The sequence below is a fragment of the Cygnus atratus genome, chromosome 6, assembly GCF_013377495.2.
Source record: "Cygnus atratus isolate AKBS03 ecotype Queensland, Australia chromosome 6, CAtr_DNAZoo_HiC_assembly, whole genome shotgun sequence".
NCBI classification, from domain to species: domain Eukaryota; kingdom Metazoa; phylum Chordata; class Aves; order Anseriformes; family Anatidae; genus Cygnus; species Cygnus atratus.
In genome coordinates this window covers 13,783,783-13,809,614 of record NC_066367.1, presented here as the reverse complement: position 1 = coordinate 13,809,614, position 25,832 = coordinate 13,783,783, and the positions used below count along the sequence as shown (strand labels likewise).

Here is a 25,832-nt window from a genome sequence, read left to right as displayed (position 1 = left end):
GCGAGTACTATCTACTTAGTTATTTATTAATTTATGTAGAAACACACAAACAGTTGCCTCTTTTGTAGTTATCAGATTTCTTCTGATGTCTGTATATCCCATACCCTCGTTCTATTGTATTGCACCATTTGCAGCCACCATGTTTCTTCTGAGCATGCCCATATTTTCCATCCCTCCATTCTCTATTGCTGTGAAGTCAGCTATCGGTTGTATTAGGAATAATGAAGGAATTTGAGGCACGGTTAGGCTCTAGTGGAAAAACTGGAGTCTTGAGCTTGCTCAGGATAGACGTATCCACAAGAGCAATTGTTAGGTAATCAGGGTGCCTCTGTTCCAACAATAAAACGTAGCAGGCAAAAGCTTGGAAAAACTAGCAAATTGTAACTTTAGTCTTTTAGAGAGCTTTTGCCCTCAGAACTTCACTACCTGATGCTCTGCATGAAGAATCGTGTTAGTTATTTAATTCTGGCTGATACGTTTTCGTAGCACTTTAGGAATCCTTACGGATGTGCTGTTCCTTTAACTTGAGGAAATGCTGCAGTATAGAAATCTTATTCCATGCTTACGTTTTAGAGAAGAAACTTTAGATATGAAGGTGATATTTGTCCATATTTAATATACATTTTTATCTTATTCTCTGTGAAAAACTTCAAACCTTTGCCCATATTTTCTGGTTTGTTATGTGAATTTTCATACCTTTCGTTTAAAGGGCTCAGGACATCTTCCGTCAGGCAATGAAATTTCAGAGTGTCATCTTGGAAGTCCTTCCTCCATATAATCGAGAACAGTATGAGAAGTCTGCTATTGCTCCCCTTTGTTTTGTGCATAATGAAGAAGAAGTTCCAAAAACAAAGATTCCACCTCCTGTTCATCCAAAACCTACTCTGAAACCAGTTAATCTTTCTGGAGCAGGCAGCTTGGAGGCAGGTGTACAGTCAACGCTACAACAAGCTAAGAGCCCCAACCTCCCACGTCTGAGTAGAAAATCATCTTCACCCTCACTGTCTCCCCTTATGGGCTTTGGCAATAAAAAAAATGCGAAGAAAATAAAGATAGACTTGAAAAAAGGTGAGTCTTTAGTGATTATATGATTTTTTTTCTGTATTTTTGTTACTTGAACTTTAAACTAGTGACATGAAAAGTATAAGCAAGTTATTTTTGGTTAAAGAGCTCCAGAACTTACAGAAGGTAGGGGAATGTTAGCAGTAATGTTCTCAACAGACAGCTTTCCTGTAAATTTTGGAAGCATGTTATCTTGACTTACTGATTTTAAAATATCTCAGATACTGCTTACGTGGAAGGTATTTGATTGGCAACATGTGATATGAAGAGATACTTCAGCCTTTTCCCAAGTACAGAATAAAAGTTCGAAATTCCTGCTGCTGATCTTCATTAGTTTTTATTTATATTTGCTAATTGACTAACGCTGTTATGACATTTTAAAAAGATGTTTAAAAATATACTCTGCACTGTTTCATACTGACCACATTTACCCTTTCCCCTTTTTATTTTCTACAAACCTTATCTTTCCATCTGTATTTATTTAGCTGTCAGTATCCTGCTTTTTGTGTGTATATCCTTAATTGCTGCTCCATGTGGATCTGTCTTTGCATAGAATAGCAGGTTTGTGCACATCCAGCAAAATGTGTTTTAAGTGTATCCCAATTAGTAGTTGCATTTTCTGTTTAATTTCTGTCTCTGATTTGACTGAGATTTAAGTCTGATGCTAGAAGTGGCCTTTTTAAAAACTGTCTGTAACTTTATTCTTATAACATATATTGAATGTAATCAAGCTGTCATTTCTTAATTTTTGTTACTTCTTAACTTAAATCACTTATTTTTACTTCTGGACTCTTCAGCTTTTTCTTAACAAAACCTACTTCAGAATTTTTGTCAATTTAGATGTAATGTTTTTGATTTTTAAATTGTAATTTATATTTTTAGATATGATAGGAATGTGATACAGCTTGGTAGCAATCATGCTCAGTGAAAAAATATTTTATGGACCTTACCAGTCACGGATGATTATGGTGACTTACTGTTAATATTGATTTTACTACCTAATTATTTATTAAAACATTTTTCTATTAACACTTCAGGTTGTTTATTTCCAAATGTAAAATGCCTTCACTTACTGCAGCTTCAGAACGCTTGTCCCTTCTTAACAGCATATAGTCAGCAATTTTTGCCTTCAAATCATGTGATATATTCCACTTTTCACTGTTACATTAAAACTACTGCTAAATTATATTTACGCTCATAAATAAGCAATTCTAATTGCTCTGATTTATTGCATCGACTGTTGATGTTAATGTAAAGGCTGGTGATAAAACCATTTACAGAAAAGGTATTCTCTTTAAAATCAGAGTTCTGGTTTGTCTTGTATTATTGTGGGTTATCCAAAAGTATTTCTGTCTGTAGTTGAAAGATTTGAGCATGTGTGTTCTGACAGTGATATAATTCTTCTCTAGACCATGCAGAAATTATGCTCATGTTTCCAGCTTTTTGTTTGCTTTCCTTCTTTAAGAGCTAGCCTGAATGAGTGTCTGTGATATATGTTCCTGACTGATTACTTATTTTAATGATCATCATTGGCTTGTTAAAACTTACATTGGGAATTTTTTGTCTGATTTTCTAGGTCCGGAAGGACTTGGTTTCACTGTTGTTACCAGAGAGTCTTCAGTACACGGTCCTGGTCCTATTTTTGTGAAGAATATTTTACCAAAAGGTGCAGCAGTAAAAGATGGTCGTTTGCAGTCAGGTGACAGAATCCTGGAGGTTAGGATAAATATTTATTTTATTTCCGCTGCTAGGTATCAATCGCTGGTTTTAACATACATATGGTACTTCCTATAAATACTACTGAAGTATGGAATTAAAATTCACGACCTTGGTAAAAAGTGTCATGGCTTTTGTTCTTTTTGCCAGCAAGTTTTTTACACCACAATTTAGAAAAAGTTTATTTTTACAGAGGTTCATGGGACAGTAGAACAAGGGAGATCTGATAACATACTGGTTCTTAAAGCAGATAAACACATCAGTTGAGAAACAGAGCATGTATTGCCTCTACAGCCATGTTCAAAAGTCTGTTTAATATCAAGGTGGTTAAGTGCTCGTTTTAAGGCAATTGTGCTCAAATTGGTCTATTTAAAATTTTCAGATAGATTGTGACTTAAAATCTCATTATCTAATGGGTTATTTCTACTTACTAACCTCAAAAAGCTCTTAAGGTAAACAGTTTTAATAATACTTAGGTCTTGTTTTTGTACTTTTCATCTTCAAAGTGCTTTACAAACTAATTAAGCCTCACAAACCCCCTGCAAGGTGGGTAAGTACTACAGACCTCCTTTAGCAGATGGTGAAAATGAGGAAAAAAGGTTAAGTGACTTGTGCAGGGTCAGAGGAAGACGGTGTGGAAGCTGTTGTTAATTATCTTTGCTCTCAGCCACTGAATGACACCTGACTTAGGTGAGGGGAAAATGACAAAAGGACATATTCACGGATATGGCATCCTCTTTTCTTTTGTGCCTTGTAGGTGAATGGACGGGACATCACTGGCAGGACCCAAGAAGAGCTCGTAGCTATGCTGAGGAGCACAAAGCAAGGGGAAACAGTCTGTCTGATTGTGGCTCGTCAGGAGGAGGCATTTCTACCTCGAGAGCTGGTAAACCTTGTTATTTTTTCCTGAAGAGTGATATTGAAACAATTCCATGTTTTAAAACTGGCTCAGGAAATAGAAATGAACTGATGTTGGCTGAGAAAGCTAGCAAAGGGTAACTCTGTAAGACTTGTATTTCAGAAGTATTTATATTTAATTTTATCCACTTTAGATAGAATTCCATGAAATTTGATTTTCAGCCCAGAAATGACATCATAAGTATAATTCACAAGGGAATATAGTACATGAATTTTGTAACTGTGAGGTCAAGCATGACTGAAAGTGGATCATTCTCTTTGAGAAAAGCAACAAACTTTTAAAACAGTTTAAAGGTCATATAGTGAGTCCTGCAGCTTATCAGTAACAAGTTAGTGGTGGTGGCTGCCTCCAGGATATGCATCTTCTAATCCAGGTTGCCAAACTACGGAGTGGTGAGGGGTAATGTTCCATTGTGTTCCTGACAAGTTTTGGAAGCGAACTTTTTGTTGGCTGTGAGTCTGACTTAATAGCAGAGAATCAGACATGCCAGAGCTTATTTTATCTCTAGTGCTTAATTTCCCCCCCGTCCCGTTTTTTTTAATGTGAACATGAAACTGTTCTTTTGTGTCTCACATGATCATAGGAGGACTACATCAATGTAAAAGTGCTATCTGTTACATACGTGTTTCCCCTCAAAGCTGGTCATCTCTTTGGTTGCCTCTTCCTTATCTTGATTGATGGCTTTACTTGACCTTTCATTAAGAAGTTCTTGGGATAAAGGAAGGACAGCATTTCCTGCTTTTGTCTCTTTTTATCTTCTCTAAAGAACACAAACCGCCTTCAGTTTTTTCTTAAAAGGAAAAGCAAAAAGGGGGAAGGAGTCATCTTGCTTTAAGACTGTTACAATCTTCTACAGAAATTCTCCAGTATGTTTTCTCACCAAACATTGCTAATAATTTTCTTCATGTTACCTTGTTATCAGTTGGACCTTGCTAAGGTAAGGGTGTCCATTGCCTCTGGTAGGATGAGAAGCTGGAGAGGAGTTCAGGTTCTGTCCTGTGAGCCCTTCTCTTGTTCATCTGATGCCTGCTTTTTCCTGTAGTAGAGCAATCTTAACAAAACTATTTTTGTTTTCCTTTTCCTTTCTGATTGAAGAATTTTTAAGGAGAATAATAGAATATTTTTCAGCCCTGTCATGGGTTAATTGGGCATTCCTTGTCAGTAGTTCCCAAAACAGATAAGTTTGTCACTGTAAGGCTCTGTTTAGGAACGCCTGAGCTGTGGAGTCAGTGTCTGTGTAGATCTGAGAGAAATTTCTGAGAACCAAGTACTGAATTAGCTGTTAGATTTAGGATTTCTTTTCATCTACCATCTCCTCTAAATGCAAGCTTGGTTTTTTTTTTTGTAAAGGTGACTCTTCAACAGGATTTTTTTGTGTGTGTTTTTAAGTTATAAAACACATTACTTGGAAAGTGTACTTTTTCTAAAGCGTGTTTTCTTCTTTTCTCTCTCCTCTTCCCCTAGCATTATACATTATTCTTTTCTGTTGTAGTCCGAATTCTCCTGGGAATCACTGTAAAGTACATGGATATAGCAGGCTGGGAGAATCTAAAAGCAGTTTGTAATTTTTACCTTCCACAATTGCCTGCTATTAAATTTGGGCCTCCACAGCAAGGATTAACTCCTTTTCAAAAGGTGACTTACTTTTGACTGGCATGATTGAAATCTAGAAATCTAGCCACATTTATCATGTTGGCTTGACCTTCGCTTAAATTGCTTTCTTTGCAAAAGAATGATGCACAGAGTGACGGCCCTAGCAGAAGTAGTGATGGTACATGAATTCTAATACTATTCTGTGTTTCTTGTTATCCAAACCAAATACAGTCTAATACAAATGTGAGTTACTAAAATACAGTGGATGATTTCATGGAACCAGCCCTTCTAAATTAAAAAGCCTTTTAGCAACATCTGTTTGGTAGCTCATGGCAAAAGTATGGGTTAACATAGCACTAAACTAGCAGGTGTTGATACTAACATGATACTCGTTAAGATTCATGAGACATCTGAGAGTAGTCTTAGCAAAAATTAATAATAATAATAATAATAATAAAGTTTAGCTTTTTTGTTTGTTTTCAGCTTTAGCCATGATATTACATTAGGCTAATCCTCTACTAGCTCAAAAGTTAGTGCTGTTTTGATCAAAGAGGAGAAAAAAGCCAGCATTTCAAATGTTTGTTTTTGGAGGGAGAGGCAGTGGATAATCCAGTGTTTTTCAAGGACAGCTGCAACAGCATGCACAGGCTATGTAATATGCATGCAGAGTTTATCTAAATACATGGAAGATTTGTTAATGCTTGGCAATAATAGGGTAATTGCTTTATATCAGACTTGTTCTTGACTTGAGCAGTTCTCCAGGGACTTGAGTGTAATCTGAGGAACTATCTTCTTTAGATTCCTTGTTACCTGCTGTAAGGAGCAGGAGAAGACCGCCTAGTAAATCTGCCCATTTCCCACAGCTTCCTCTGGCAAAGATGCCTCTGGTGCTTGGACCCACTGGAGAATACGCACAAAACTATATTGAGCATATTACTACACTAGAACTTGGTTCCTACATTGATTTCTGTAAAGAATTTGACAGCTATATGGGCACAAAGCAAATAATGTAACAAAGTAAGGGAGAATGGCATTTGGTTGTGTGAATCTGTAGTGATGTAATATGACTTCACCACATCACAAAGCTGCTGTTTGGTGAGAGCTTGGTCTGGCGAATACCTCCTCTTCCTTAAGTTAGATGAGAGAAGAGTTTGGGGGTTTTGTTACTGTGATCTATGTTGATAAATTGCTAGGAAGTAGAAAAACAGAGTAACAAACCTCTACCACACCAGAGGAGAGAGGTATGATAGGGGTGAGGATGAATGAGTGTTGCAAACAACATTATTAAATTGTAGAGAATTATGGCTTCAGTTACACTAGCTCATGCAACATCTGAGAGTTGTACAGTTACATTGTTTGCACATAATGAGGGAATAAAATAGAAAACCCAATCTTTGTAGTGTTGTTACTGCTTAAAAAAAAAAGAATAAGAGGATCTAATGAGGTTTTTTTTTTTTGAAGCAGATCAGTGAAGTAGAATTTGGACCAACCACAGGCTGTCCTCCTTATTATCCAGTTAGCCAAATGTTCCTTCTAATTCATGCCAGCTGTTGACAATGTAGCAGCTGAGTAGGGAGCTGATTCCAAAACTCAGGGGAAGATCTTGATTCACTTAATTACAGCAGTCTACAGAGTGGCCAGTGATTAGTGCATTCTGTGAGGTGCATTTGGATTTTAAACTGTTCAACAGTGATTGTTTTCTGAAGGATGGCTAATATTACAGAGAGAAACTGTCTTAATGGGTTTGGATTTTCCAGCTCTTATCAAAGTAAATGGAATACACATCAAACTGTGACTACCATTCTACTGTGTTTTGAAAGTACAGTGTTTTGATCATGTGCATCTTGTTCTTTCTCTGGGAAAAATGTATGATCTGAAGGTGCCATTTCTTTTAATAATGATGTAAAGATCACTTCTTCCCTTTCTATTCCTTTATCTCTATATTGGTAAAACAAGCAAAGCTGCTTGAATGAGAGCAGCTCTGGTGTAACCCATTCTGTGCCATGGCCCTATGCAATTCTTGGAGTCTCATTTTAGAGATACTTTTTTTTTTAATTCTTTTTCCCTGAGCCCTCAGGCCTTTGGATATTGTACACATAGGCAGAGAAATATCCAGGTGTTGCACTTGCCAGAAATAATATAGCACTGAAAATATTCAGGAGCATTTGTTTTTGAAGCACATCCATAGTGTAAGTTTTGCATATAGCTTACTTGCTTTATAGATAGCTTCAACTTACCAATTTCAGTTGTAATCATAGTTTCTGTAGTTTCTTAGCATATTCCCTGGTCCTTGAAGAATGATGGAGGAAAGGGGACAAACCAGTATTTATACAACAAAAGCCAAAAGAAGAACAATGTATGTAATGTAGCTGTTGATCTTTAACTCTGTCTCTTTTATACATATATTGTATAGGATTGAAAGAATCATGATGAAAGGCAAGTTCAGTTAAGCATTTTTTCCTGCTCACTGTTTGATTAACTTTTATGTTTCAGTGTCCCACTAATTAATTCCTTCCACTACCTTGAACTTCTGTGCCTGAAGAACTTGTTTGCCTCAAGTGTTGTCCTTTTTTTTTTTGTTTTTAATATTCAGAGCTTATTTTCTATTACTTCCTTCTAATTGTTTCTTGCCTTTTTATGTGCAGGAAATAATAGATGAGATTTCAGCATAGACTTAAGCATTTTTGCACCTGTTTTTGTAGGTCAAACCAGTGATTCTAATGCCTGATAAAACAGAAATGGTCAAATAATTTCAGTCACAAAATGATTCCAGCAAGTACCAATTCTCTGTTGTGTTCTCTCTATTCAAAGGGAAAAAGTCTTTCAAAAAATAGGTCAATATACGTATTTTGGATTTTAATAACACAGAAGATTCAGTCTCTGAATTGTTCTGCATAATGAAGAGAAAGAAATAATGAATGCATATGGCATTTTCCATCTTGAATTACTTTATAAATATAGATAAAGTTCTGTGGGTTTTTTTTCCAAGAAATTTTTCAGAGAAAGTTTTTAATTTGGGGGTTTTAGATTTTATTTATGTAGATTAGTTGAGAAATCAGCGCAGACTGTGTCTGTGAAAATATATCTTTAGAATGCAAAGATTGTGTAGCACAGCCCTCAAAGGTTTTCAGCTTTCATTGATTATGTATCTGAGAACAGATACATAATCTAGTTTATTGTAGTTTACAGTATTGAAAACTATGGACTGAGGCATAGCTGATTATTTACCTTGCTTTGTAGTACAAGTCAATAAGAGATGACTATTTAGAAGGAACCACAGCAAAAGGAACTTGACCTTCTTTCCTGTCACAGTGAACAAGAAGGTGTGACAAGAAGTATCCCTTCATTTTCATTGTTTCTGGCTTCTGGTGGGACTCCATAAATTACCAAAGGGGAATAAATTGCTTGAGTAATTGAAGTATTTTTAAGGAATGTTTTCTCAAGTAAATTCAACAATTTTTCACTGTCAGAATGAGCTCTCACATGCTTTTAGGTGCCAATATAGCTACCAACACAATTTACTGTGCTTTTCATCTAGTGATGTTACTGCATCTGAGTTAACTATTGCCTTCTTTGTCAAGCCCATCAAATTATTATGACCTAGCAGTATTTTGGTTGTCAGATCCCAGTCTTACTATTTCCAACAAATTCAAGGAACCTTAAAAGGGTGGTCTGAAAACTATGGTCATAGCACTCATTGCCTGCAACAACCTCTGATGCTTGTGGGTAAAGTAAAAACTAGAGTGGGGACAAATAAGGAGAGAAAAACATCTTACTACTCATGCCAAAGGATAATGTATTTGCTTACAGGATTATTGCCCAAGATATGTAAGTGTTGAGGAATGCTGCCTCAGAGCACTGGGAAATGAAAACTGTTGACTGGATAGCATCAGTCTCAGCTGTGGCATTGTCCAAAATGGCTTGGCAGTCCACTTAAACCTGTGAAATCAGAATTATGTATACATCAGAATAGAGACATAGAAAATCTGTCTCTTAACAGAAACTGAGTCATTATACATCTTAGAATCATTCAACCAGACTTACGGTATTTGCATTTCATAAAAACAAAGTATTTGGGCAATTCTTAAATCTTACTAGCAACTGCAGTACATTGCCTTTTACAAGGGTCACTGGACTTGTTCCATATACCGTATGAAAATTTTTAAGTGTCTCTGCCTTAGAATCCATGAAAAAAGTTTTTCTAGGACTGACTTAATGTAAAATCTGTGCATATGGAGTTTGAAGTAGACATAAAAGTATCACACTACTTACTGCTTTGTTTACCATCCCTTTAAACAATAACTAATAAATCAAAATAAATAAATAAATAAGATTTGTACATCACAGTGTTGTGAACTGTTTGCCTGCAGTATATTCCAAAGGTATACAGTAACAGCAACGATAAATTCACCCTGAAAATACAGTGCAGCTTTCCATCTTTGCAAGTGATAAGATTTTCCAGTCTAACCAGCAAGGTAACTTAACTGCATAAGGATCCAGCTCAGTAGGGTGCTTGAGCATATGATTAACTTCACATCTAGGATGGAAATTGGAATTTTCACAATGTGGTGTACCTTGACTGAGGACCAAACTAGTTAATTTTTCTCTCATTTCCTACAGTTATGGAACTTACAATGTTATATGAAACTGCATTTTTAAGGTTGAAGAGCAGCGCCACATAGAATTACAAAACTGTTTTGCAAGGACAAAGCCTTTCCTTGAGTAAAACTTGCCACGTGATCTTGAATAGGCATATCAAGTGAATTGGAGGATCTCCATTTTTTGGAGCATCCTGAGACATCAAATAACTAAAATGAAACGCAGTGTATGTGCCTTGGGTGAAGAATTGAATCTAATTTTGTGAGTTTTCAAAGCTCTAATTCTAGAGGGTCTACATAATTCAAAACAGGACCATTCTATCTAATATGACATAAATGTGTAGTGTATGGCATTAATTTAAAAAGTATCCAAGTACAGCATAATATATCTTCACAGATTTGCTGGTTTTGCTGTTATTTTTTTGTCTTAGGGTGTGCCATTAGTGACCATTTAGTTTTTATTGCAGTGTGGAATGCAGATGATTTTAAAGATGCTGATATGAAAGCATCTGTCTGAAGACAAATACATGCAACAATGACTTCAGTTATTTACTAGATCGTGACAAGATTACAGCAGTGCATTAACTTAGAGTATTGTTATCCAAAGCATTACTGTATATCTATGGCAAAATACAGTGTAGATTTTATATTGAGTCAATGAATGAACTGTCAGCAAAGTATTTCTTAATTGTGCCCAAGCTCTTGAAAAGAATAGAGAGAATAGTGCAAGTATCTTCTTTTCAAGCTTTTCTGCTACTAACAGTTATGCGGTGCCACAATTTAAGTACTGCTCTTTAGCTTTTACAGGTTTTGCAGAAAATAATTGCAAAAGCATGTAAATGTCTTACTTCCTTCATAAGCCTTTGAAAATAACCCTCCTGGGTCTCTTGCCTTTTGCTCTCTGCTCTGAATGGCACTCCAGGGAGTTGGCATCTCTTATCAGAAATGAGCAGCCAGGCAAGGGGCAGCCAGCATATTGAGAGACTATAATAGCATGTTGGTCAAGGGCATCAGACAGGTACTGAAAGGTCTCTTGTTGTGTTAAACAAATGCTATTTCCTTCCTGGCTTAAGTAGGAGCTAATTTTTTTTGTAAGCTTCTCTTTTGGCAAAAGAACAATAGGGATAAATAAGGCAACCTTTCCAGTGAAAGATATGCATTAGATTATCATAAATCCACAGATAAAAAGTGCAGTGGTCAATGAGAACAGGCGTGGTTAAGATTAAATAAAAGGGCTAATTGAAAGCGGTGTCCCATGGCAGACAGAGGATTGACACAGTATTGAATAGATAAAACCAGAGACTAAACAGAAGGGGGAAAAATAGCGTGCATAATACTTTTTTCAGAAGTTACAATTCTGTTTGTACTCGTGACAGAGCAGTTTTTGTGTGTTGTGGGAATAAGAGAAGGCTAAAAGTATATTTTGTCTGTGCTTTAGAAGATTGGGAATTGGTTGGAGACAATTACATCCAAGTAAAATTTTAGGATGCTTTAGGAATCCATTATTATAGCCTTTTAATTAAGAAATCAGAGACCTGAGGTAGAGATGTGCTTCTAAGAATTAAATACAATTATTGGCAGAACATCAGTTAATCAAACGTATCCTGAGACTCTTGAATGAAGGTTTTCTATCTCTGTTGCTGATTGTTTAGTATGTATTATTAGGTTTTCTGCTCTTAAAGCTAGTAAACTCTGTTCTCTCACTATTCTCTTACCTTCATGTAAACTCTTCTGAACTTTTCTGTCTGTCTTGTGGAGATTCAGCAATTGTCAGAATTGATTTTACTGAAGTTTCATGCAGATATCTAGGTAAATGAAAACATTCCTGTCCTGATTTTCTTGGTGAGGAATGGTACCTGTTTAGTTGGTTAGCTCTGTTCTGTTTAATGGCTGAGTCTGGGCAACAAGTGGAAAGATTACTTCTTGGACTTCTTTTGACTGTACTCTGGGCTGGGAAAAAAAACAAAACAAAACAAACCACTGAAGAAAGAGATGAAACTGCTCCCTAAGCAGTCAGGAGCACTCAGGAACTATGTAGAGTGCTGGATGGTGCAGGAACTGGAACTGTCACACAGCAGGGAACACACATGGCCAAGCTGCAGAGGAAAAGGCAGGTGCATATCAGAGCTTGTTGCAACTGAGGAAGCCATTGAAAGCTGACAGGCTATAATTTAGCAGAGCTGAAGGAAGGATCCCCAGAGCAAGGATAAAGTGAGCAGTGGAGATTGATTTTTCAAGTCTTTTTTACTTTAATCTGTTTCACTCTTAAGTATGTTTTATTAATACTTAGGAGTTGAAAATCTTTCTTGCTGTCTACAATGTACCCATCTTAAAGGAAAAGTACAGGCCAGTCTATCTCAAAGCTCTCTAGCCATCTTGAGGACTCATCACTTGGCTATCTGGAATTTGATTTATGTGAAAAATTCTCATTTATAATAGTATCATTGAGTTACTTGCCTATGTCTGCAGCAGGTTTTTTTGGCTGGGACAGAGTTAATTTTCTTCATAGGAGTTCATATGGTGCTGTGTTCTGGGTTTGTGATAAAAACAGTGTTGGTAACACTATGCTGAGCAATACTTACACACAGTCAAGTCCTTTTCTGCTTCTCATGTTGCCCCAGCAGTGAGCAGGCTGGGGATGCACAAGAAGCTGAGAGGGGACACAGCCAGGACAGCTGACCTCAACTGATCAAAGGGATTTTCCATGCCACATGACACAGTGCTCATCCATAAAAATTAGAGGAAAACGGAGCAGGGTGTTTGCTGCTGTTGCTTGGGGCTTGGCTGGGCCTTGTTTGGCTGGTGGTGAACAATTGTGTTTTGCATTGTGTTTTTTATGTTTGTTTTGTTTTTTTCCCCTTGGCTTTGTTTTTCTTTGCTGTGGTGTTTCCTTGTTTGTTTTTCACCCTGTTAAAATGTCTTTATCTTTACCCGTGTGTTTTTCAACATTTGCCCTTCTGACTCTCTTCCCCCATCTTGCCTGGGGGCAGTGAGCAAGCAGCTGTGTGCTGCTTAGCTGGGTACTGGGATTAAACGAAACACAAAAGCAGGGTATAACTTCATTGATATACTATCACGAAATTTCTGAACTGCTCAGGTATGATAAATTTGGGGTGGAAAATACACAACATCATTGTTGAGTGAGTAAATTATAACATTAAACTGTAAAAACCTTTTCCTCATCCAGAAACATATTTGTGATGTAGCTCATTTCATTCATTCTGTGTTTGAGTGAATTCAAATTCTAGGATAATCTTGAGGTAAGAAATATTTCTAATAGAATTTGAGGCTTAGTGCATTGGAGGAGATTTTCTTTACCAGACCATAACTCAGCTGATGGAGTTTGCTCTATTGTAAAGTATTGATGTCTTGGGATAATGTTTTAGCAACGTCAGGAAAATGGAGGCAGTGGGAATTCAGCTCTGTGAGTCACTAGCAACATTTAATATTCATATCTGCATATCTAGGAACAGGGGCCATCACTCATGAAGTCAGTTGCCCAAATGAAGCAGTTAAGTGATGAGCTGTTAACTTAAGGAAGGCTGGAGCTCTTTTTGGTTATCATTGAAAAGGCACTCTTTTCAAGAGCAAATGAAGACTGCTAATATCAGGATTATAATTGGAAACTATTTAGTGAGTATAGGATGAAAAAAAAACCTTTTGATTCTGTTACTCCCTTTTTTCTCCTCTGTTCTTCCTCCTTTTTGTTTCCATCCACATTCTCCCACAAAGAAGAAAGGTGTTTCAGTCCTGTATTTGTACCAAAGAGTCTTCAGATATCATAGACTGAATACCCAGGCATTTGCTGTCAGATATCATACAGTGAGTAGGGCATGAAAATTTTAAGTGAATCAAGACAATTTACTCACTGTTTTTACATGTGTATCTCCTTTCCTGTTACCCATCCCTGTGAAATCATTGAAATGTTATTCACCCTTGCTCATGGGTAACAAACTTTTATAGTACTATTACACAATGTTCAGCATTACTTTAAATCAATGTTAGCTGGATTTTAGGGTAAGGCCAAATATAAGTATTAAAAGGGGAGGTTTTAGGATAATTTCTCTATGTTGAACAAGAAACACGTAGTGAAGGAATTTATGGTAGATGAGCAAATTTTCCAGTAATGGGTAAAACTAGTAGTTGTTTAAATCTGCTGAAATTTTTGTATGATAAACTTTTCTCAGAGAACTGTAGCAAGGGAAATGGTAGTGAAATGTTATGTATTCCAAATTAGTTTCCTCTGTTTTTCTTAGAATCTAAGTACTGACAAAGATTTACTATACTTGCCTGGCGTCTTACTGAATACGTCTTGATGTCTCCACTTTGATAGATGACATGGCCAGGCATGCAGGCAATGATCTTGTAGGCTATTAACAAGAGCTAATGCATAGCATAGTTAACGTTACATGAAGTTGGGAACTGTTATAGAACATTGAACAGCTTGTTACTATTTTTCAGTTACTCTGCTTTTAACAATTTATTTTATAAAAATTTAAAACTGAACTCAGTTATGCTGAAAAACTACATGTAATATTCTCTCACTATGTTTATAGTGGGAGGCTTCAACTGACCACCTCGTCAGTCTTTTTTCCACAGATATCAATGGCAAAAGTTTTCTTTGAGACTCACCCAATGTGTCCTTGCCTGCTACTTAAGTGAGGTATTTCTTCATTCAAAGTTGGCTCCAAAGAAAAATGAGAAAAATGCTTAAGTGTTTAGAAGATGACTGTCATTTTTTAAGGCTTTTTCTCTCAGGGTTAAACAAGATTTTCATTGCTGTCCTCTGGACTCCATCCGGTTTGTTTCCTGATGCCCTGAGCCTAGCTGAGTGCTGCCACGCAGCCTGCCCATGCTGCTGGAAGGGGACAGTGTGTGGCCCCCTGCGGCCACCGCTGCTGCCAGGGCCTGGGATGCAGCCAGGGATGCACAAGTTGGTGTATGACAAGCAGTTGTGCAAATGGGAATGCTCGAATTTGAGTTGATCATCCTAATCAACACCAGACTCATCTGCCTGGTTTATTTCATATGTTGTCTTGACAGATGTGTACAGATCTTGTCATCTTTATTTTTTAATAATTTTGTATTAACAAATGCTTGAAGTGCTTAGCCTAAAATTAGTGTACATCTTTGAGCTTGAAGTAAAACATATAAGATGATTCTGAGAAAGAAGCTAACAAAAAATACGTATGTTTTACTTGACAAAGTAAAACATGTTGACTTGTGTCACCTCTTCCTCAAAAATGTTTTTGCGTAGCAATAGCTTTTTGTGCCAGGGCTTAACTTCAGCCATCCTCATTAAAATCTGATCTGAACGTGACCAAGTTCAGTTTTAGATAAAATACAAGTTTATACTGAGGTAACATTATAAAGTAATTTGACAGCTGTGGTGAAGGTAGGCATGGGGATGGAGAGCCTTTATGTCCTGTGGCAACAAACCCCCAACACTGCTCCCATAGAGGTACTGGGAGCAACCGAAACACTGTGTTACATACACAAGAAGGCCAAGAGTCTGGTGTAGGTGTCATGGATTAAAGCAGAGGAATAGGCCTGGAGGTGCCTTGGGCATAATCAGCAGGATTTTAGTGTCAGGGGAGTGGCCGGGGTGCCTTGTATCGGTCCCAGCCAGTTCCATAGAAGGCTCCCCAACACCTGAGTGCAACAACCGGTGGGACATACTGCAGCTCTGAGGAAACATGGGGGCAGGAGGCAGAGGAGGACGTGCAGGCAGAGAGGCAGGAGAGGAGGAGGCACAAAGGGAGATGCAGAAGGTGAGGCGTGAGGCTGTGCAGAGCAGGTGCAGGAGGAGGTCTGTTGGGGTGGGGGGGAGCTGTGGAGGCTTCCATGCCAAAGTAGTTGAAAAGAGTAAGAAACAAGGAGCTGCTAAAAGGGAAAACTACTATTCAGTGACCCCCCTCTTTCTGATTATGCCCAATACAGCTCCTTCTTCCTCACTTGTACCCTGCTCCAGCCTGAATCCTCTCTGCAGGCTGCAGTTCTTCATACAGGAACGGGTTTTCCTGGGCTCTCCATGGGCCGCAGTCCCTGTCAGGAATATCCTGACAATTCCCTGTCAGGACGTGCTCCAACACAGGGCTTCTGTGAGCTGTAAGGGAAACTCTGCTCTGCCATGGAGCAGCTCCTTCTCCTCCTCTTCCTCCTTTCTCTGACCTTGATGCTTCTCGCTCTTTTTGTTCCCTCCTCCACCCTCTGCCACCATCTTGGGTGAGGGGCTCAGCTGTGCCCTGTGGTGGGTCCGTCGTGGAGGCTGTGTCTGGCACAGGGCAACTCCTGGCCTCCTCTCACAGAGGCTGCCCTGCAGCCCCCCACACTATGAACACTTTGCCAGGGACACCTTGTACAGCTGTTTAGAAAGTGAATGACAAATTATCAAAGGTCCTTCATTCACCAGGTCTGCTGCAGAATTCCTAATGTGCAGAATTTCTAATTCCTCTTCTAGTAGTGGACCTTGATGTAAGGGATGACCAGTCCTGTTCAGAGGGCAGAAGTTTTTCTTATAAATCTCAGGCAGTGTACATACCTGTGCTGCAGGAAACAGTAGCCCTGTTCTGTTTCTGGCTCTGCACATGGCCTTCAGGCTGGGGATAGCAGCACACAGGAACTGCTTACTTAGGGGACCACTGAAGTAATACATAAAAGACTGTCCTGAAGGACTGCCAGAGATATAATGTCAGGGACCTTAAGGAGACCTGAGAAGAATTTCCTCTGTCCACGTCCAGGCAGGATGTACAATTTCTGTAGAGTTCTGATCTAGGAGTTCTAAATCAACTGACAAGCATATGTGTATTGTGGAAAACAAAAGGTAGAGCACTAAAATCTTCCCTCCAAAACCATGAGAAAGTTAAATGCTTGTTAGAGGGCCAATAATTTTGTCTTTTTCCTTGCCCTGATTGTTCTGAAGAAAGTCAGAGCAAGAATATCTACAAACCATTCTGTATTGTTCACACACGTAAGTATGAATTTGTAGTTTTCCAGGGACTGTGTTCAAAACGTGTCTGTATCCACAGCTAAGAAACAAGTGATGGATCTGTAACAGAATTGTCTACTTATGGTGGGCACAGACAAAAACACAGATGAGTAGCACAGGTATTGGAGAGGAGTGCTGGCATCAAGACAGCTATCAGTGTCAGCGCTGTCATTTTTATATTTGGCAGTTAGACAAATTGTGTTGACTTAATACCATGTAGTTACATTGCAGGAAGAACACGAGCATGATGCATGTTGGGATTGAGGTTTACAGTCCTAGCTCTCTGGGTCATGTAGTCTAAACAGTAGCTGCTTCTCATCAGTGAAAGGGCATCTGAAATAAATGCAAGTGTACTTAGTGGTTATTGTTTTTCTTTGTTGCTGTTGCTTTAAGATTTTAATTTCTGCTCATAATAAATTAAGAATATATGGGATTAATTTGGCTGCTGAGAAAGCATCAGTATTTCTGGCAACTTTGTTGATAATTGTTGCAGCTTAGCCCCTGGAAATGATTCTTCCTCATTAGGTAAAAGCAGGATTGACCCAGCTAATACTTGCATGTGACCTCTACATGATAGTTGAACAGAAGACTGATGCCTTTGAAAACAGACTGCAGTAATCTTTTTCAACTTGTGCTTGTCTGTGTATTCCCTTTTTTATTATTAATTTTTTTTATGCTACTGTTATGAGGAATAGAAAATGTCCAAACGACAAGCAACATAAACTATTCAGTTGTCTTAGAGTTATATGGATAAGGAAGTGTGGAATACAATTTGATGTGATTCATAAGGTCTTTTTACGCTAATACCTTCTATGAACACTTTATAGTAGGTTTCCTTTTTTTATTTTTATTCTATGTAGTGCCAGTATGAATCCTTCAGGCTAGATTTTTTTTCTTTAATCTTACGATTCTAACTCTAAAAACAACAACAAAAACAACCAACAACAAACAACCCTACAAAATTGCAGGTACAGTGTACAGTAAAAGAAAGTTCTTTCTGATCTTCCCTAGCTGTGGACACTTCACTTTGCAGTCTTGTAAGCAGTAATCTAATCTAGGAAAAATCTTTAGATCAATCTTTACCAGAGGGGTGAAAAACTTTTGGGTGGAATAAAAGTATGCACAAAGGGAGTTAGTGCAGAATAAGTTACTGCATTTTCAATTCTCACCATCACTTTTGTTACACCAACTTCCCTCTGTAGACAGTTTTAATGGGGGGATAATTTTTTAAGGATGTAACTCAATTTTCAGAGGGGAATTGAATTTAACAGTACAACTGTCATTACAGTTTGTGAGCTGCATGTAAAGATGGTGAGAGTTTTATGGCTTAAATTTTTAATGCAGCTGTGTTTAAAATACAAGTCTTTATTATTCTGCTGCAACATCAGTTTTATATCGTGAAACTAAGCCATTCTTCTTTATATTTAAACATATTGCTAGCTATTGTTATAAATAACATATTTTAAGCCGCATCATGTGACCAAATGCCTTCTAAATGCATTATTGGTTGTAACACAGTTTCTTTGAGTGACTTTCTGGAAAATAGGACTATTTCTTGTTACATGAACCTATGTATGCAACTAGTTTATGCATTGTTTCTGTGTCTCCTTTTCACCCGTATCTTCATCCTTATTTTCACCCTTACTTTTTCCATTAGAAAGGAGAGCCAAACTGCAGTGTTCTTTCTCCAGAAACCACAGAGCAGCTGACCTTTGAGATTCCTCTGAATGATTCTGGCTCTGCTGGACTTGGTGTGAGCTTAAAAGGCAACAAATCTCGGGAGACCGGAGCTGATCTTGGGATTTTCATCAAGTCCGTTATTCACGGAGGCGCTGCTTTTAAGGTATGGAATAAACAGATCAGACTATGGTTTCATTAGAATTCTGGCAGTTGTATGTTCAGTCCTGAATCTGGCTTGATAAGTATTCTAAAAATGAGTAACTTTTTGTCACTCACTCCTTTAGGTGAACGGCAAATCTAATGTTTTATACCAAGATTCTGGTGTCATGTGCATGGCAAGGCTTTTCCCAAGGAAAGTAAATGGAAGCAGATGTTGTGGGGCATTTAAATACTGCAGGAAGGGTGGGGAGACTGAGGCTGTGTAGTTAGGAGGGAGAGGCTGCCTCCCAGCTACCCCATAGCTCACAGAAGGGAATAGGAAACTATTCTGCTGCTAAACCGTGCTGCTAGACTCAGTGACAGTTAGATATCCACATTTATTGTTCAGTCTGCACTGCTTTCGGTTTTCACCAAGTGATACAGGCAGACCCGTAAAAGAATGAAAAGAAAAATTAATTTACAAAAAATAGTAATTGGCAGTTCTGTGATGTTAAGAGTTATGTATTTAATTTGTACTGAAATAAAAACCTAGTTCACCATTTGCTTTATTTTTTATACAAAATATTTTAACCATTGTGACTTAGCTGAGCCTGACATCGATTGCACAGAAGTTGCCAATTGTTCCTGAGGTGGATTGAATTGGTAAGGGACAGTATTATGAAGTGTTCTGCTCCCTCTGTGGACTGTACAAAGACTGCTGTACATTTCTGATTTAAAAGTATTTGAGGTACTTTCTAAGTTTTAGGAGATCTGTTGACAGCGTTGTTTTTTGTTTTTCAAATAACAGTTGGAAAAAGTAACTTTCTTGAAGTTATTTAAAACAAAGAAGTCTTAGTTTCTGGGGCTAGTATAGGTAGCTGTTGTTGATCCATAATGTAATTTTTTTCTCTTGTGTTATCTTAGCAATTCCTTGCAGTTCTCTTTTCTGTAAAAATACCTTTTAATTCAGTTTATGTAAATTCCTTTGCTGACATTAGCCTGCTGAGTAAGACAATTCACAGCATTAAAACTTTCATGATCATCTATTTACAGCAGCTGGTAAATAGCAATAATCAAGGCTTTAGCTTTGATGTGAATGTTTAATACTTTCCCGTTCCTATTATTTACCTGTCCTAGTCTCACAGTTACTTCAAAGCTTGGGTCTTCTCAAGTGTAACAGAGCCTGGTACATGCAGTGCAGAACATGGTGGTTAACTTTAGGGCTAAGTGACAAGTGAGTAAACTAATGTTCTTGGTGTATATCAGAACTGAGTTACAGTGCAATTGGCCAAATTAGAGCTACATAAACTCAGTTTACATGTGTGTCTGCTGCAGAGTACAACTCACTTTACCATGAAAATGAGGCTGCTCTTCTTACTTTCCCAGCTCTGTGTTCCCTGAGTAATTGTCCACAGCATTTGCAATGCCATTGTGTCACCCTGAGCAAACTCATTGTTTTGACTAGCAAGGCTTGTGGAGCCATGTCTCAGCAGCATTAGTGGGTTCACTACCTGACTATCATTGCCATGTCAGAGATGCATAAACCAACTCTTTCAAATGTGCTCTGTTTACCACCCTCTGTTCTCCTACTGTTACTCCAGTTAATTTTGGCTTGAGGGGGGGGTCTGCAAACTAATAAAGCAGGGCTTCCTTGTCCATATCTAGGTAAGTGGGCAGCTGGCAAAGGTGGTCACCGTGTCTGGAAGATTATTTTGTCTCATGATAAACTGCAGTCCTTTGACCTATTCCCTATACTCCCTCATAACCTTTTCACCAGTTGGAACTGCCTAGTGATAGGTCTGAGTGGGGGCTCCAGAGCAAATGAGAGAGTAGCTGAGGCTCTAGCTTTAACCATGCAGTCATTTTGGCAATGTGTGGATAATCATGGTTTATTGTTACACATGCACAAAAAACAGTTGTCTTTCTCCTGTCTAAAGACCTTTATATAGAGGAAAACATAATCAGTGGGTATTAAGAATTAGTAAAATTTCTTATATCAATTTAAAAAGTGTGCATACAATTGTGCATAAATATTTAAATTTGTCCTTATTTTTAAAAGCCTTCTTGTAACAAGTTTTTAAGTACAGAGCCTTTCTTTGCAGCTGGTACTTGTCCAGAGCATTTTCCAATGTTATTTCATAGTAATTGTCTCAGAAATTAAGTATTATGGATGTAGGCGTGTGCATTTGCTTTTCAGTGTATGAAGTATTCTTGGGAAAGTATAATATGGGGAAATCAAAGTGAGAGGAAACTCATCTCAGTAAGCATTATTTCTCAATTCTACATTTAGAGTTTAAAATCTGCTCCAATTTCTGACTTTGTGATACTGTTAGGTGCTAATATAATGATATCGGGGATGGTGGGGAGGGAGCAGCTTTGTCTCTTTGTCCACACAGCCAGCACTTGTTTTCAAAAGAAAACATAATGCACAGAAGATGAGCACGTTTTTTTCATTGCTGAAGTAGATGGTAAGTAAATGTATAAAGGGTTTTGATACATTAAACTTCTTTTGCTGAGTTGTGCTTTTTATAATGAAGATTTATTTATAAGATACAGGCCATTTTGAATGGCTACAGTTACTGGACAACAGAATTTCTGAAGAGAAGCCATCATTTTTAGTATTTTTTGGTTTTCATTTTTTGCTTTGTTTTGAAACGTTAACATATTGATCTAGCTCTGATGTATTACTGGTATTGCAAAGCTCAGTAAGGGATTTGTGAAAAATGTAAGGGAAAAATTGAAGTATTTAGTTTTGTACTTTAGGATTTATTTATTGTGTGCTAGTTAAAGATTTTAGAAAATACCAACCATTTCTTGTCATGCTTGCTACAGTAAGCCCCAGTGGCTATTCACTACTCTGGCTACAGAACCCAACGAAGTTAAAAATGCCTTAGTATTCTTAGTTGGTATTTTAATACTGTATCCTAAAGGATTCAAATATGGTTACTTTTGCTGATTGACTCATTGTGTCCTGTCTTAACCTCCTTTTGTAATTTTTGAAGTGTCTGGTTTTCATCGTCTGTAAGAAAGGGGTTACCAGGGTACTTTATATATGTAATTATGCAGAGCCTTTCATGTGAGGAAAACTGAATGTTTAATTGACCTTAAATACATCATCTTTCCCCACAACTTCAGGGGTTTCAGCCTTGTTCATCTTGAGACACCTTGTCTTTTCACTTGAGATGAATTCCTGATTATTGGGTACCTGCTGTCTACTGCAGCTGTAATGCAGCAGTCATTTTTAGAAAGAATGTTTTCAGCATATGCATCTGTTCAAATCAAACATGGTGTATCTTGAACTTCCTTCAGGCTTCTGAGTGCTATTGCTGTAAACATTGCTTGTTGTGTGCAGTGGATGGTGACTTGGATAATTCTAATAAAGGCTATCAAGGAATTCCTTCTGAGAGAAATGCCATTGATGTGCTAAGGGAAGTAGCTAGGTATGCTTTGATTAAAAATATAACTCTATGAGGAACATAGCTTTATATCTCCCTGCTCTACTGTAAAAGCATGAAAGTCTTGTCTCTGAATATGGTAGCCATGTGGTGGTAGGTTTTACCCCTTGCTGTGAGTCTTTACACAAACCACACTCATTGAATAAGCTAGGGAACAGTAACGCTTTATTAGAGTAGCTCACTTGCAGTTTCAGAGATGGCATTTGAAAACTGTTTTGCTGAAATGCCAAATGTTGTTTTTCTACTCAGAAGCCACAAAGAAACCTACCTTTCAAAGATGAAAGAAGAAATGTGTTAAAACAACATTTAACTTGTTTTGAGCCAAGCAGATTGTCTTGCAGTTCAGTCTTCTAAACCAGGCCATAGCACTAGTGATGTGAAAATCTGTTTGAAAACTGTTTAGACATTGGGTTTTTTGTTGGTTTGTTGTTTTTTTGTTTTGTTTTGTGTTTGTTTTTTTTTGTTTTTAAAGCAGCAAAAAGTTTTCTGTGAAATACCTTCTACCTGAGCATGTTTGAAAACAGTGTTGAACTGTCTTCCAGGTCTGCCTTGTACAGGTGGCTTTGTAAGTGTAGTGTATCAGCATTTATTAATCATGTATGCCTTTTATCACAGATCCTAAAAGTTTAGTTTTGAATTTAAGTGGAGCATGTTACAGAGTGGAAAGAACGGAGATGCATCAAAAGTTCAAAGAACTGACTCTATTAAAATGCAAAGAAATAAATACAAAGTTTCATACAAAAGTGTTATAAGGGAAATTAAGAACCAGACCAATTCAGAGGTTTCTGAGACTGCAATGATTCATGTATGGTCACATAGTCAACAAATGTAGTCATGACAAGGTGCACTTGACCATGTATTTGTATATACTTTAGTAAGAAGCTTTATGAGATATTTACACGAGTGTTTATCCACAGAAAGGGGATAGTAATTCAGGAGCCTCTGGGACCATTGCAGGAAGACATGAGGACCTGTAAACTTTCGGTCTTACACAAACTTGCAAAAATTAAAATCCTCTTTCCTCAAACTCCTGTTGCCATGAATGACTCCATTCATTTCAGCAAATTTTGATAGAGCACAAAGGAATTACAACATGTGCAAGTAATAAAGCTTTCTGCTCAACCATGTTAACTCTTCTCTCCCTAAACTTTAGCATATGTGATGGCATCATTTTATATGTAGAGAAAGGGTGGGGTTAACCTATTGACTTTGGTTGTATGTAGATTTATATTGGCATGAAATGTTCAACAGAGAAGTGGGAGAGGTTTCAGTATCCTTTCCAAATGGTATTGCTGTTTCCTATTCTCCATTCCCATGCTCTTCCCAGAAAAGCTTTATTTCTATTCGTCCTCCTTCACTTCATCTTCCATTTCTGTCTTTCCATCTTTTTGCTCTTTGTGGTTTATTTTTAATACTGATCTGTGCTCCTGTTCTGCAGCTCTGTAGGACCTCTTTCTATTCAGGCTCTGCTGTGGTAATGTTAATGATACTGAGTTCCAATAAAAATATTCCTTCAGCAAGCTGGGTTTGTCACAGCTACTGTAAATCACTTTAGCACAAATGCCTTAGACTTGGCAGTGATAGCAGAATAGTTAATTGAACATCTTAGTGATAGAAAAAGTAGAAATTGAAAAGTATATATATTTTGGATTACTCAAATGCATGAAAAATGTAAACAACTCAGATGAGTGCCTTATGCAGAGTGCATAATGTACCTATGATTGAATCAGATTCATTTTAACCACAGTAATGTTTTTCTATGCCAGTTCTTCTTTTGCTGTTCTTTCTCCACTGCCCTTCTATATTGGATTTCTTCAGACTCTTTCTCTTTTTTTTCTTTGAGGTCTGATGCCAACCTGATAATTGTGAATTTGACAAGCTTTAAAAGAAACTCTTGTCTCTTAATTAAATAGACCTTATTTTCTTGTTAAAGAGAGAAGTCTGCAGCACATGCTTTTATGAAAAGAAATAAACACAAATTATAGTGACAATACGAATAGGGCTCCTAAATCACAAAATGGCAACGTCCACAATTTTATTGCATCCACAAATGTCAGTTAGCCTTGGCAATGAAACTGAACGACTTTCTTCAAAGCATAGGCTATTTGATTCGGCTCAACCCAAATTTTGTTATTGGCAGCAGGTTTAGATATTAAAATACATGGAACAGCGTTAACTGAAATACGGATACTTAATTCTTAGTGACCATTCTGAACTGACAACACCATCTGTACGGTGGCACGGTAATTGTGACAAGATAAATTCTTGTGAGAGTGTAAGACAAAAATTTCTGGAGCTGTATTTTCTTATCAGGCCCTAGTAACAGATAACAATGCATGTAAAATACACTGCAGTATTCCTTCACAATTGGACTGCAAATACGAACAGCTGTGGTGTGGGTCCTTTTAACTAACCAAAAGCTCCTTTTCCCACTTTTTATTTTTAATTTTTTTGGAACTGATACAAATTAAATTGCATATGCAAGAAAAGCAGCAGCATGTGCCTGTACTTCTGCATTTGTAATTGCATTATGAAGTCTTTCCAAAATGTACTAAATGGAACAAGAAATTGGTCAGTTAATGGGCACAAAGATTTTTCTCTTTAAAGACCTGGTACTATGCAGTGTCTTGTTTCTTACATTTCAGAAAGCAATGTCTGATAATCTGCATCTTATTTCCTGTATACAGCACCTCTGCTTAATAATTCTTGGTTTTTAAATTTTGTTTCTTTGTTTTTGATTGTAGGATGGTCGTTTGCGAGTAAATGATCAGCTCGTTGCAGTAAATGGGGAGTCACTTCTGGGCAAGTCAAATCACGAGGCCATGGAGACACTGAGGCGCTCCATGTCCATGGAGGGGAACATTCGTGGGAGGATCCAGCTAGTAGTTCTTCGGAGACTAGAGGCACAAACAGAGGTGAAGCAATAAATGTATTCGTTAGATAAATGCCTTTGTTGTCTTGGTGTTTTTGCATAGAGGAGATGATCACTAAATTCTTGGTAGCAGAGAGCACATCCTGGCAGAATGAATTCCTGTTTTCCTGGAGTCAGGATTCACACACTGCTTCTGGTTGACATCTCCCGAGTTGCTCTTCCTGTTGAGGCCTGGCTAAAAGTCGCCTCTTATCTTAATTTGCTGTTTTGACAAGTTTTAGAACAAAAGCAAATGTGATCCAAAGAAGGATTAGTTAGGATTAATGAGTTGGTGTAGTTTTGACTATGTTACCTCCTCAGGGCAACAGTTCAGATACAGATGATTGGAATTTTTCTGATTCCACTTGTTATCATAATCTCTGCTCTTAATGTGACTTGGATTTTGCTTCACTCTTTTTCATTTTCATTAGCATTTTTATTCACTCCCCATCTTTGTGTTTGTGATTGTACTTTTTTTCTCCCTCAAGTGTGCATGTGCACATACGTGTTCTTTCTCCATCTTTTTGTATACACAGATGTGTATATATGTATACTGGCTGCCCTAACTACTCATCCCAGTTTTAATTTTGACACTTGAGTAAATATTTTAATAGGTTTTCAACATCTGTGCGTTCCTTAGAATAAAAATACATACAAATTGAATTGTGGTATAAAAAGTTGTAAAAAAAAATCTCATTACAGAATTCTAAGAGATGATTTTAAGCTTTTTATTTAATAAGCATTGCCAAAACATTTTTAAATGTTGAGAACA

At 37.5% G+C, this 25,832-nt stretch overlaps 1 protein-coding gene across 1 annotated transcript in view; it reads left to right on the top strand.

Moving 5' to 3' along the window:
• The window catches only part of PARD3B (par-3 family cell polarity regulator beta), a 401,848-nt gene that overhangs the window by 180,891 nt on the left and 195,125 nt on the right, over positions 1-25,832 (top strand). The window contains exons 8-12 of the mRNA XM_035571245.2: positions 710-1,068; positions 2,639-2,778; positions 3,536-3,664; positions 18,534-18,719; positions 24,894-25,064. Of these exons, the coding sequence (XP_035427138.1) occupies positions 710-1,068; positions 2,639-2,778; positions 3,536-3,664; positions 18,534-18,719; positions 24,894-25,064 (985 nt within the window). The remainder of the gene's footprint in view (positions 1-709; positions 1,069-2,638; positions 2,779-3,535; positions 3,665-18,533; positions 18,720-24,893; positions 25,065-25,832) is intronic.